General features: G+C 34.1%; 1 protein-coding gene across 4 annotated transcripts in view; it reads right to left on the bottom strand.

The window, feature by feature from the left end:
• Window positions 1–14,389, bottom strand: part of Brinp3 (BMP/retinoic acid inducible neural specific 3) — a 382,003-nt gene that overhangs the window by 120,007 nt on the left and 247,607 nt on the right. For all 4 annotated transcript variants that reach the window (XM_015997685.3, XM_006978971.4, XM_015997686.3 and 1 more), the window contains exon 5: window positions 2,732–2,837. In XM_015997685.3, coding sequence (XP_015853171.1) covers window positions 2,732–2,837 — 106 coding nt within the window. The remainder of the gene's footprint in view (window positions 1–2,731; window positions 2,838–14,389) is intronic.

The raw sequence follows: 14,389 nt of genomic DNA, 5'->3' as shown, positions 1-14,389 counted from the left end.
TTGTCGTGTTTTGTTTTGAATTCTTCTCTCATACATTACACCCTGACTGCAGCTAGTTTCCCTTATCTCCACTCCTCCCAGTTCACCCCACATCAGCTCTCCCCCAGATTCACTCCTCCTTCTTTCCTCTTCAGAAAAGAGCAGGCTTCCCAGGTACACCAACCGAAACACAGCATAACAAGGTGGAATAAAGCTTGGCAGAAACCATATCGAAGCTGGCCAAGGCAATCCAGTAGGAGGAAAGGGGTTCCAAAAGGGCTCTTTCAGAATAATGGAATTCTGTTAAGGCTAGAAGGATGGTCACAACAAAAAATGCAGTTATTACAAACGGACATGAGACAATGTAATTGGGAAAGGGGGTCTCCAGGATAATCTCCTAAGGTGATTCTAGGAGTGATTTTTAATCTTGAGGTGCTAATAAAATCAAAATAGATGATCCAAAATTGGGGCTTAGTGAGCAGAAAAAAAAAGAAAAGTGAAAGAAAGAATGTGATTTTGTTCTTTATATTAACATAAAAGGTAATAAAATATAAAGGAGTGTTTACTTAGTTCATCATGTTTTTCAATATAGGCATATGACTTATTTTTTTAAATTATGGTACAAGTGCTTGTGTTTGTGTATGTGTGTATTTGTGTGTGTGTGTGTGTGTGTGTGTGTGTGTGTGTGTGTGTATGTGTGTGTGTCTGTGTACAGGTACTGCATAGACAACATGAGAGAGCTAATCATTTCTCTCAATAACTTGGTCTCCATGAACCAAACTCCATTGTCAGGCTTGGAGTCAATTGTCTCTAGTCACTGACCATCTCATCAGTCTTGAGGTTCTTTTTATATTGTGAATCTGTACAATGATTCACGAAAAATAAAATCAGCATTTTGTTAATAAATGATCTTTGTAGAGTATATTTTTAAATGTTTTTTTTTTGTATTTTTGATCAATTTAATATACTGATGTAAAACTAAATCTCACATTAAAAATAAAAGGCCAAGGAGATATAACAGTGGTGTTTGAATTGTCTTTTTTTTTTTTTTTTTTTTTTTTTTGGTTTTTTCGAGACAGGGTTTCTCTGTGTAGCTTTGCGCCTTTCCTGGAGCTCACTTGGTAGTCCAGGCTGGCCTCGAACTCACAGAGATCCGCCTGCCTCTGCCTCCCAAGTGCTGGGATTAAAGGCGTGCGCCACCACGCCCGGCTGAATTGTCTTTTTTTATTTTATATAATAAAAATATTTCAGTAACTTCAAAACTCAAATGGATGATAAATTTCACCTGATTTAAATATTAAAATAGTTTGTAATAGTTTTAATATTTGGAGTAATGTTATTTATTAACCACATAGAATAGATACTTATAGATACTTTAAACATTATACTTTATACTCTGAATACATTTTGCCTTCACATGTGTAGAACCAGAAAATAAGCTGCAATTTCTAAGTGATTTTATATAAATCTAATTACAGATCTAATTTATAAAGATCTAAAATGAATTTTATAAATCTATAGAAAAAAGAAATGACTCAAAATTTAACTCTGTACAGACAATTACCCATTTTATATGATCACTAGGATTATGTCAGGCTACTTCAAGTAATATTTATGTCACGGTGCATTTTTGCTGTTTATTTTTCTTCTTTTTTTTAGAAAATATTTACTTAATTTTCATGGGTGTGGGTGTGTGCTGAATGTGTGTATTTACATCATATGCATGAAGTAGCCCATCATAGTCAGGAGGGGGAATGAAATCCCCTGAAACTGGAGTCAAGGGCAGTTATGAGCTGCCATGTAGATTCTGGGAAGCAAGTACTAATCTTCCACAGTAGCAGCAAGGGCTCTTCACCACTGATTTCTCTCTAGCCCCTTGTTCTGTCTCTTGCTTTTAAGAATAAAGGACTAAACATACTCGTGGCTTTTTGTGGTCACACATACACATACTTGTTGATATTTTTAGCAAAGTTTCTTGCATTTAATCATCTTCCAAAACAGTATGAATAAACTGACAAATCATGTTTACTATGACAAAATCAACCTGAATTGGTATAACAAAAATCCAAGCAGTTTGATATAATACCATCTGTACTTTACTTGCCTGAAAAGTAAGACAACATCATCTGCTATATTAAGTTAAACTTAAATTGCCTAGCATATTTTATAGGATGAATAGATAGGATTACAAATTGTACAAAATTTCTAAGAAAAAGCCATATACTGTACAAGCCTGTATAAATTTCCTCTTACTGGAACAGTGATTGCCATTTACAAGAAAAAATTATCTCAAGATAGGATTTAATTATTATTATTACTTACTTTGAAGGAAAATAAGTTGATATTTTTTTTCATTTTATCTAAATCATCAAAATATTTTAAAATTGATACATACATTAACCTTGTCAATAACTTTAAATTCCTAGTATATATATACTGTTTTTATTTTTTAAGATGTTTTATTATTTTAATCATATGCCAATGTGTATGTCTGGGAGAAGTTATGTGCACAAGAGTGCAAGTGCACAAGAAGGGCAGAGATTTCAGAGCCTCTAGATCAATATTTACAGAGGGTAATGAGCATCATATGTGGGTGGATGGACCTGACTCAGGTCCTCTAGAAAAGCACCACGTGCTTTTGGGCCTCCTCTCCAGTAACAAATGACTTATTTTTCAGAAATATAAAAGAAATTATAACTGGATAACATATCCTCTAGGCTCATAAATAATTAATAAAATTTTTACTACATACCTTGCAACTGAATTTTATTCTCAGGACTTTGAACCAGAACAGAGCTGACAGAATCTAGGTTGTCATAGTTACTGCAGCCAAGAGGACCGGTCCGTGTTTCTGTCACCTGATAAACAAGACATCAACTTCATTACATAAATCAGACTTTTACAGTGTTCTTTCTGCTGGGTGTGCTTGTCTCACACAACAATATTAAGCATTTGATGGTAAACATCACCGAAAGTTCTGAAATGTAGTAGACATCAAGAGGTACTTCAAAGCACATAGATGAGCAAAGAATTATGTCTCCAGCTATTTGTCTTCTTTTGAGCCAGGCATGAATCTAATACATATGAAGATCATTTTGGGAAAAAAATGTAACTAACATATAATTATTAATTTTTCAAAAAGGTGACAGGACCATACTCTTCAAAGCTGTTGGAAAAAATGACTCATATAATAATTATTTTGTTTTCATTTGAAAATCAAAGTCACTTCCCAAGCCACTGTCTATAACTGACCATCACTTTTGTTACATGAAAATGCAAACATATACACTTTTATGAATGCAATAACTTCCAAGCTGTTTGCCTTCCATCTGCTAGGCAGGCAGGATGTGTCCCTGTTCAGTAATCGTCTTAATTTGAAGACTGTACTCTTTGGATGCCCCTCCTCCAACCAAGTTTTTGGACAGTTCTCCTTCCTCTATGTTGGCTAATCTATTTTATTTATGTTCAAGCTTAACCTCATGCAGAGAGTCACACTAAGAGGCCCTTGGTGTCAACCCATGAACTCTCTCTGTTACCTAGTCTCTCTGGATCTGTGGATTATAGCACAGTTATCCTTTTCTTTTACAGCTAATATCCACTTATGAGTGTGGACATCCCTGGAGGGGATTGGAGGATTAGAAAGGAGAATAGGCGAGAGGAACTGGGAAGAGAGAATGGTGCAGGAGGCTGCAGCTAGGATGTAAATAGATGAATAAAAACATAAATAAAAATAAAACCCAAAATATTTTAAAATAAAAAAAACTACTTTGTTCTCAATGCAGAGCTTTAGTATAATTGTGGAATTTCATATTATGGATGCAATTAATAAAAATCTGTTGTTACATGTATAACTTTATCATTACTTTTCCAAAATATAATTCACTGATCAGTGTTCAATTTAGTTAAAACCTGAGTTCTAATACTTTTAGAATGAATTCAGAAATAATTTTAAATATATTGTATTGATGGATAAATCCTTCATGTCTTATTAGGTTTAGAATTGGGAATAGTGTTTGTTTGTGCATATTTTACTTTTTAATATAACAATGAAATGGATACAAGTAAAAGCTTAAATCTCAATTATTAAACAAATATTTTTGCACAAACCCTTACCTGCCAAAAACAGAGTACATACCATGGCTACCTGAATTGTTTGACCATCGGTTGAAATATAAAAGTCTAATTTATGGATTTCTATTATAAGGAATACATATATTTTTGAGTTGGAATGCTGGGAGTGGCTGTACATCAACCTGCCGTGTGCTTGATGGCCTAGGGAGTGTGAGTGTTGTTGAACATGTGCCATGGTAGATCGAGTGTCACTATCTGTGAAAGGTAAAGCTGAACATGCTCAGAAATTTCTCTGTAGAGAGCTTGCTGTGTGACTATGATAAGCATGTATTTGATTCAGTCCCCAAGTATTTGTGGATATTGCTTACATTATCATAATATTTTCATTGAAGCTACAAAAACAGAGTACACTTTGAAAAAGTCATACATGTAGTTTTCCATTTTTCCTTCAACTCTCTCTCTACTGTTTCAATTATTTCACAGTTCTAGAATTTTACAGAGTACAAATCTCTTTCTAAATCTAAGAAATACTATTGTAATTATGTGAAAAATAATACAGGCTGGTGTTTGCTTAGGTTGAACTGGAAATGAACTGTCACTGCTATTAAAACCAAACAGTATAGTATGATGAGCTATTTAACACACACACACACACACACACACACACACACACACACACACACACAAAGTAAAAAATCTTCTTATCTGAGCTGACAGCACTTCCCCTAATAACTATAGACTATCTAATATAAAACCGAACACCAGGGTTGAGGAATACCTTTCTGAGTTGTTGGTTAGTTTTATCCAAGAGACTCAAAAAAAATGATATAAGTTTTCACCCTTACCCTTGGTTTCCACCTAGAACTTGGAGTGAAATCCCTATTGCTTAAGGCATTATGACTTTAAATATGCAATCTTGAGGACCTAAGCTAGATCTGACCTGAAAGTCTCCTATTTGACAACGAGCATTCATAATAGAGGGCTCCATGCAAGCTTCCATGAGATCATTCAAAATTCCTTCTTAGATATGATGTCTATGAACTAAAACTATGATACATCATGGCATTTTATACCAAAGGCAACAATACTGACATGTATAGCTTGGCAATAACCAACTGCTGTCTAATTCTACTTAATGCCCTCAAAATTATCCTTTCCATTGAAAACTACATGTGCCTACATTATCAAGGAAGTTGAAGAAGAGCCAACAGTCATTTTCCTAAACCAGTATCATTTCTAAATAAATTTTAAATATTTATCATATTTATCTTTATTGCTACAGATAATATAGGTTTCACACTTTAGTCTCTTTGCAACAGACAGAAACCAATACAGAAAACATAGGCCATAAAAATACAAAGGGAAAGAAACCTGTGATGGCAACTCTCAACTCATACATCTATTGCATTTTTCCTTTTCCTAGTCTCAATTGAGTATCCTAGGGAAAGAGAGGATGAAAAGGCTTTAAAAGCAAGAGCAGCAAGATAATTGTTGTGAGATTTTTGTCTCCTAGAAAAGTCAGAGAAACTACACCAATGAAGTCTCATTAACATGTATGCCTAACAAAGCTGAACAAGGATGGCTTCCATATTTTTATGCTAATATGGAAACAGGGACAATATAGGTGTCTCAAGCCTAGACATTGAACTACAGCAAAGTAAGGAATTCTGACAGTAGGAGAAATAGTTTTCCCCAGGAAAAAGATCCCAGGTTATCCAATACCAAGTGACTAATGCTGAGATCATATACATCCCGCTAACACTATGTTGACTGAGCCGGTTGTATTTACATATTTTGGAATGTACACATATGCATGAACACACACTTACACACATATTTCTTTTTAAGGATGAGACAAAATGCTATTTTGTATAGCCTTGTTTTGGTTTTAATATAGTTACTTATAAACAAATACAATATCTTTATTGTGGTAGTCAGAATGTAATTGACCCCTATAAGTTCATGGGGATTGGCACTATTGGGAAGTGTCACTTTGTTGCAGTATGTATGTGAAAGGTTGAGCTGTGCTAGTGGGTTGGTGGAAGAGTCACGGCCATGGCAGAACCCAATATTAGTTTCTAGAGCTTTATTGGAGGGAGGTGTGGGGGCGGGGTGGTGGTGCAGAGCCAGGCCTGGTGGAGGCAGAAAGATGGCAGAAGCAGAGCAGAGAGGAAACAGAAATAGGAGCACACAGAGAGAACATAGTGGTTCATGTGTGGCTTTTTAAGACAGAGATTGCATGACCATGCATGCAGTGGGTATGTCCATGATGTAAGACATTAGACCCAGAAGAGTTAGAGCAGGATTCTAACATTATGGCCTTGTTGGAGTAAGTGTGTCACTGTGGGGGTGAGCTTGAGGTCTTATATATGCTCAAGCCACAGCCAGTGTCTCAGTTCACTTCCTGTTGTCTGAGGGTCAAGAGGTAGAATCCTCAGCTCCTTTTCCATCACAATGTCTGACTGTATGCCACCATGTCCTGCCATGATGATAATGGACTTAACCTCTGAAATTATAAGCAACCAATTAAATGTTTCCTTTTCTAATAGTTGCTGTGGACATAGTGTCTCTTCACATCAATAGAAACTTTAGCTAAGACACTTACATATTAATGATCCCAGATTGTGCCCATCATTGAATATATATGGTGTGTGTGTGTGTGTGTGTGTGTGTATAATATGCATGTGTATATATACATATATATGAATGACCATTGGCACACTAATACCAAATTATTGGTTAAGGGAAAAAAATATTTGTTAAATATCACACAACAGAAAAGAATAACACCCAGAAAACCAAAAAAAAAAAAGTTTGTTGCTCTGCAGCTATTGACACAATTGAGGAGTTTTCATAAATAAGATTAAAATCCCATTTACATTTTATTGATTGTAAATTATATGTGATTTTGAAAATAATACATTAAAGTATAAGCATATATTTTATTTGTGCATTGACTTTAAGGTATCAGACCTTTGTATCATCACTGATTTTTAGTAATATTATTTGAGTATAATTCCTATATATTTATACATTCTCACATTTTTGCAGTAGTTAGCAGTGAATATAGGGTCTTACGTATTATCATCAAGTTTTGTTCCACTCACTACCACGATGGCCCTCCACATATACTTTATCAGAATAAGCACTTTTCTGTTTGGATCTTTCCAATATCATATAAATGATTTGGACCTCATTTTGACAAAACTGACTTTTGCTTCTCAAAAATTCAATATAAATGTATGATCAAATAAAGCATTTATTTCAAATCAGCTATGTCATATATATATATATATATATATATATATATATATATATATATATATCTTATGAAGCTTTTAATGTTTCTAGGAATGTTACAAATGGTCAAAGGGAAGAATGTTTTATCTCTTTTGAGTTCTGAAAAAGACATAAATATGTCTCTTCCCCTGACAGTGTCTTGTCATCTGTGTACTACTTCTTTATTACATGACTATAAGACACAGAGAGTAGCAATATGATTATTTGTTCAACCTGCCATTTTCAATAAAAACAGTAATAAATGTCTGTGTTGGAAACACAAGCAACTAGATAAATGACTAGCCCAGAGGAACAACTGCTAATATTTTCCCATTTTTACTTGTTTACCGTCAGAGTTTTATTACACATGAAAATAGTTGAAACGAGAAGAAATTGCTGTTCATAACCATTGCTTGTTCATAGTATCAACACATTCACAGTCATTTATCTTTCACAGATATTTGATTTTTTTATTATTTTATTTGTATTTACTCTGAAAATTTCACCCATATATAGAATGTGTTTTGATATTATCAAACCTCCATTCCTTTCAATTCTTTCCAGGAACCTTCTTTCACATCACCTCCAAAATCCACATCTTCTTATGTTTTGTTTGTTAGTTCTGCTTTGTGGTGGTATTGTGTTCCCCAAAATATTGTACACCCTAATAAACAGATCTGGGGTCAAAAAACAGAACAGCCACTAGATACAGAGGCTAGAAAATGGTGGCACTCACACCTTTAATCCTAGCATTCCAGAGGCAGAAATCCCTCTGGATCTCTGTGAGTTCAAGGCCACATTGGAAAAAGCCAAGCATGGTGACACAATCGTTTAATCCCAAGAAGTGAGCCTTCAATCCCAGGGAGTGATTGCAGAAAGCAGAAAGATATATAAGGCTTGAAGACAAGAAACTAGAAGCATTTGGCTGGTTAAGCTTTTAGGCTTTTGAGCAGCAGTTCAGCTGAGATCCATTTGGATGAGGACTCAGAAACTTCCAGTCTCAGGAAACAGGATCAGCTGAGTAATTGGCAAGATGAGGTAGCTGTGGCTTGTTCTGCTTCTCTGATCTTCCAGCATTCACCCCAATAACTGACCTCAGGTTTGATTTTATTAATAAGTACCTTTAAGATTTATGCTACACTGCTTTGTTTCGTTTCATTTAAAATCTTACTCTGATTAGTACTGCCCAGTTGCAAACAGGAGTGGGGTTCATTGAGTAGGGTCATCTGACCTAGATTCTCCACATAGTTCTACCAGAACTCACGGGAGAACTCATCCAGAGCCTTTTTCTTTGAAAAGATAGAGTTGTATTTCACAGTTAAATCTGGTTATACCAAATTAGCTTTTGAGTAATTATATATAACTCTGCTTATGTAAACTAAACACTGGGCAATTGGTAAGAATCAAGTATCTCATTTGCAAGTGTTTCCTTAAGTCAAGAAGTTGAAGAGGTCATGGATCTGGAAGACAATCAGGGACACAGGGGAGGAGTTGAGTGGGAGAAGGGAGGTGAAATGATGTAAATACAATACTCATGCACGAAAACTCCAAAAAATTAAACAATAGATGAAATTGCTTACTTTTCTTATCACGGACCTGAAAAATAGAAGCATAAAGAGATGCTACTATGTAATTTACCAATCATGTTTTAAAAGAGAAATGCAAAGTAATAGTATTGATATTACTGTAAAATAATTGTTTTATTAAAAACATCACTGAAAATGTCTTCATAAGTAGAAAAAGACATAACCTAAGTGTCTAGTATAAAATAAGTATGAATGTGACAAAGGCATGCAAAGACATTCACAAGGGCATTCTCAGTACAGCCGGTTAGCAGTGCAATTTAGAAAAAATGCCACAATTGCTATCAGTTATTAATATAATATGAAATTAAATTTAGAGCCTGGCTATACAGCAGAATATTAAAGACAATGACATAGAATAAGTAGGAATAGGTCTTACAAATTTAATGTGCCAGAAGTCCATTATGATAATGTTAAAATTAGGTGAATTAAAAAACAATAAATAAATAAGGAAATATCATGCTTCATTATTATCCACTAAAAGAATTAGGCAAAGTAATTGAGTGTCAGAGACCAGGATGACAGTTTGAGTGTGTGGGAGTGATAGTAAAGAGCTGTGGAGGTTTGTTAACTTTCGGGAACTTCCAAATTTTGATGAAAACAACAGTTCCTTAAATGGCTGTAACTTGAACTCTCAGTTCTGTAGTTAAGTTATGTACTAACAACTAAATTGCCTAAATAGGTTAATATCATTTTTATTAATAAAGCTAGTTAACAATTTTTCTTAATTCATTGTATCAGGACAGGTGCCAAATCATATACATCTGCAGCCACAATTATGGATTTCTTTGTGCCTATTTATTCATTTTCCTCATCAAACATCCATCTATCAAAGACTAGAGAGATGGTTCAGTAGCTAAGGGCACTGGCTGCTGTTCCAGAAGACCTAGGTTCAATTTCCAGGACCCACATGGTGGCATACAATCATTTGCAACCCTAGGTACAGGGATCCAAAGTCCACTTCTGACCTCTGAGGATACAAGGCATGTATGTGATGTCCATACAGGCAGGCCAAGCATCCACATGCATAAAATGAATAATTCTTATGAATGAATCAATCAACAAATAGGTAATAAAGTAGATAAATAAATCCAGGGGCTGAAGAGATGATGGCTCAGCATTTAAGTGTCCTTACTGCTTTTGCAGAGGGTCTGTGTTCCGTTCACATCACTCACATGTTGGAGCACAATTATCTATGAACACTTCTTCTGGTCTCCAGTTCCTCTTTCTTTCATGCACATAGTAACATGAACTCATGCAACTACACACACATAAAATAACACATAAAAGTAAAAATCTTTAATAAATGTAGATCCAATTAATATTAGCTCATCTGAAAATATACCATAACTTTTTCTAAGCCTAGGAATATTATTTTTTCATAACTACCAGTGTAAGAGTTATAAACCATTTATCTAATGTGAATTAACATACTCATATTTATTTCTATATATGTATGTGAGTACATGTATATGTATGTATTCATGGCCTTTACTCATTTGCCCCTAATTAAAAAAAACCTTACTAATAAACCCACCTATAAACAACAATATGAATAAGCATGGAATGTGAGAACAATACTGATTATGTTTCATTTTGAATAATAACATCTTTCTAGTGTTAGTATGATTATGTGTGAACTTTACTTGAAATAATTCAGCATAGATAATAGTAATAATATCAATTTCTTAATTCATGTGGCTAATACTCAAAATGTATGTCAGAATAATTATTTGAGTGTTTGTAAACATCCCAGAAACTTATCTGCTAAAATATTTTTGAGAAAAAGATATTTAAAACATTATGAAAAGTACTATTTTCCAGGACTAGAAAAGAAATTGAAGAATAAATATGCAAATAATTAGGGATTAAATTGTTGAAGATATTTTTGTATCCCATCTTCTTATTACAAACATGCTTATGTTTATTAACAATAATCATCAAATTACAATGCAAACAACATATCTCTTGTGCATTTAACTCTCATCTTCTTATTACTAACCACATTGTACCTGGAATAGTGTAAGAGTTCATTACCTGTAAAGTAAATCAGCACATAAGGACTTTTATTTTTTTAACTCTTTGTTACAAAGAAATAAGAAATTAAAAACTGTATTATAAAGGAATACTTAATGTACTAAACTTTCAAAAAATGAGTTGGAGAAAAATAATCAATGAAAAAACACATAAATTTTAAAGTTATGTGAGAACTGGAGAAATCACAAATCTTTCTGTCTATCCATGAAAGATATTTACACATATAGCTTACATTATCAGATTTACAAACACCAAAGAAAAAATGACTGTATTATTTATTTCACAGAAGGTGTAGCTTTAGGATTTTTTGGCTTCTATGAAATATAAATATGGAGCTTACAAGAATCCTTTCTATGTTGTCTATCAGTTATTAATTATTTCAACATTTATCAAGCCTTTAACATCAGACAGTATAGAGCTAGTTCTTTATCACACTGACATACCTCTACGAGTTACTTTTAACCAATAAATGTATTTTCAAACATCATCATTATAAAGTACCTTAAAATTTTCTTATTGGATAAACCTTTCTTCTGGATCAAGAATATTTTGTAATTCTCAAAATTGTTTATTTTAAAATATTACTTTTGAAGTGTGAAAACCCATATGTCAAATACTTCCAGATAAAATGTGTGAGTATAGCAAATCTATTTATTTTTACACCTACATGAAAAACCAAGCATTATGCTTAGTGTATGGTGCATAATTAATAAACATAATGATTTAAAATATAGTTGACATTGTAAATGTTTTCTTGAACCTGTTCTACTTATTTGGCAGTAGTTCAAAAACCATTTATGACATATAATCAATGTCCATATCACCAATGTTTCCTCATGTAAATCACAATTGCCAAACACAACTTTATTGTGGAGTATATGAAGTTATTAAATTATTTTTCTATGCAAATAACTTCTTGCAGAGAATTGTTTACCATTATTCTATCCCCTAAAATATCAATGGATTAAAATATACTTATATATAGAAAGAATTCACTTATAGGGAATAATTTTTGTTTTATTTTACTTTCATGCATGTATTGCTAAAATTCTTTATATTGTACATCTGTGTGAGGCAGCACACATGTGTGAGTACAGGTGCCTCTGTAGTCCTCAAGACAGCATCAGGTTCCCTGGAGCTGGTGATAAATATGACCCTGTGTGTTCCAATTTGGATGCCAAGAACTGTACTCCTGTCATCTACAGGAGCAGTACATGATCTCAATGCAGACATCTCTCCAGCCATGACCAGTCAGTTCAGAAAGCTCTTCAGATTTTCTTTTTGTGTGTGAGGAGCTTGGATATTTGAAACAAGACACAAATAAAATAATATAGTTAGGCGTGAATGATGGTGCATATCTTTAATCGATGCATTTGGAAGACAGAGGAATGATTCTCATTGAGTTGAAGAACCACATACATGGTCTACATAGAATGTTTGAGGTCAGCAAGGGCTACTTACTGTGACCCTGTCTCAAAAAGATACTACAAAACTGTAGCCAGAGTTTTCTTGTGTCCTGCCCAGTCTGCAGCCACTCAGACCCAAGTAAACACACAGAGGCTTATATTAATTAAAACTGCTCGGCCATTAGCTCAGGCTTACTACTGACTAGCTCTTACACTTAAAATCAGCCCATTCTGTTCATCTATATGTTGCCACATTTTCTGTAGCTTTACCTGTGTGCCATTACTTGCTGCTCCCTCAATAGCAGGCTGGTGTCTCCTAACTCCACCTTCCTCTTCCCAGAATTTTCCTTGTCTGCTTATTCTGCCTATACTTTCTATCTGGCTATGGCCCAATCAGCATTTTATTAAACCAGTATACAAACACATCATTCCACAGCATTTCCCCTTTTCTTATTAATTAAAGAGGAAAATTTTAACTTTAACATAGAAAAATTATATATTACAAAACAGTTATCAAGCGAGAATTATAGTTATACTATTTAGTCTACTTGTATTTGGCAAAATTATAGAAGATATCTTATCTATCCTATATTTGTGATTCCAAGGTTTCATATCCACCTTATTGCCTATCAAAACCAAGGAAAACAATAATTATAACTATTTAGTCTTCAACTACATCAAAGACCCCAGAAGGATATAATATTACCTAAGTAAATAGGGAATGCATTGTAAGCAACTTCCAAAAATCTAGAATGACAGAGAAAGCTGCTGCCTGGACAGTCATCCAAAGTTCCTCTGCAATGTTGGGGCATCCATCTTCATTGCACAGGCCTAGAGTCTCTAAGTCACTTCTCTCTGTGTCCTGTAGAATGTCTGGCAGTTTCTTCTGCAAAGCAAGAACCTGAAGCACCATATCATCTTGCAAAGTTCAGTGGTCACCTTCCTATGGGTCCTGCATGTCAGGCGATACAACATTTTATCAAGCAGTCCAAGCAAGAACAGTTTCTTACCCAAATGGCTATTTTTGCCAAGAAGAAGATAAACTCCTTATGAAGTGTCTTAGATGCCCATCTTTTTCTTTGAAGTAAATCAGTGCTGCCAGAAGCAGACATGCCACACTTTCCAGAAAGTCTAAGTTTTTAAAACATTTAAAATGCCATATTCTGTAGGTCTTTGAAATGTTTGAAGATTACCTACCTAACTGAATTATATCTATATATACCTAGAAAACTTAACATAACTATAAGTTTGACTATCATAGAAGACTAATTATTAGTCTGTATTTCTTAATTATCCACTACAATTTCAAAAGAGCCACATAAACATAATACCTTAAACAAGAGTAGAAAAAATATATTTATATAATAACAAAATCAACTGTATATTTGTATCAAAAAACTAAAATCTATAGCAACGTAAAACATTTTTGCTGTATATGATTGATTGATAAAGTGCTGACTGGCCAGTAGCCAAGCAGGAAGTATAGGCGGGACAAAGAGAGAGGAGAATTCTGAGAAGTGGATGGCTGAGCCAGGGAGACGCTGCCAGCCACTTCCATGAAAAGCATGATGTAAGATACTGGTAAGCCACAAGCCACATGTCACGGTATAGATGTATAAAAATGGGTTAATTTAAGATGTAAGAGATAGTCAATAGTTAGCCTGAGCTAATTACCAGGCAATTTTAATTAATATGAGCTTCTGAGTGATTATTTTATAAGTGGGCCGTGGAACTGTGGGGCCCATGTGGGACTGGAGAAAACTCCAGCTACACATTTCAAACAAGTTGATGTTCTTTAAAAGTAGGTTCAATGATCTACCCTTTTATCCTATCATAGCTATAATATCTCCCCTCTTTTTTAGAAAGATATATAATCAACCCTCTTTAAATAAAAATAAACATTTATAAACAATATTTTGGGAATTTGGGCATTCCTTAAGGAGGTACAAAACGTAAAAGTTTGAAAGACACCATAGGATAGTTTTCTGTTGATAATACAAGCTAGTATAGAAAGTGAATTAGGTACATTTTGGA

The sequence above is a fragment of the Peromyscus maniculatus genome, chromosome 11, assembly GCF_049852395.1.
Source record: "Peromyscus maniculatus bairdii isolate BWxNUB_F1_BW_parent chromosome 11, HU_Pman_BW_mat_3.1, whole genome shotgun sequence".
NCBI lineage: Eukaryota > Metazoa > Chordata > Mammalia > Rodentia > Cricetidae > Peromyscus > Peromyscus maniculatus.
The sequence above is the reverse complement of the archived record's forward strand: the minus strand, read 5'-3'. Positions and strand labels throughout refer to the sequence as shown.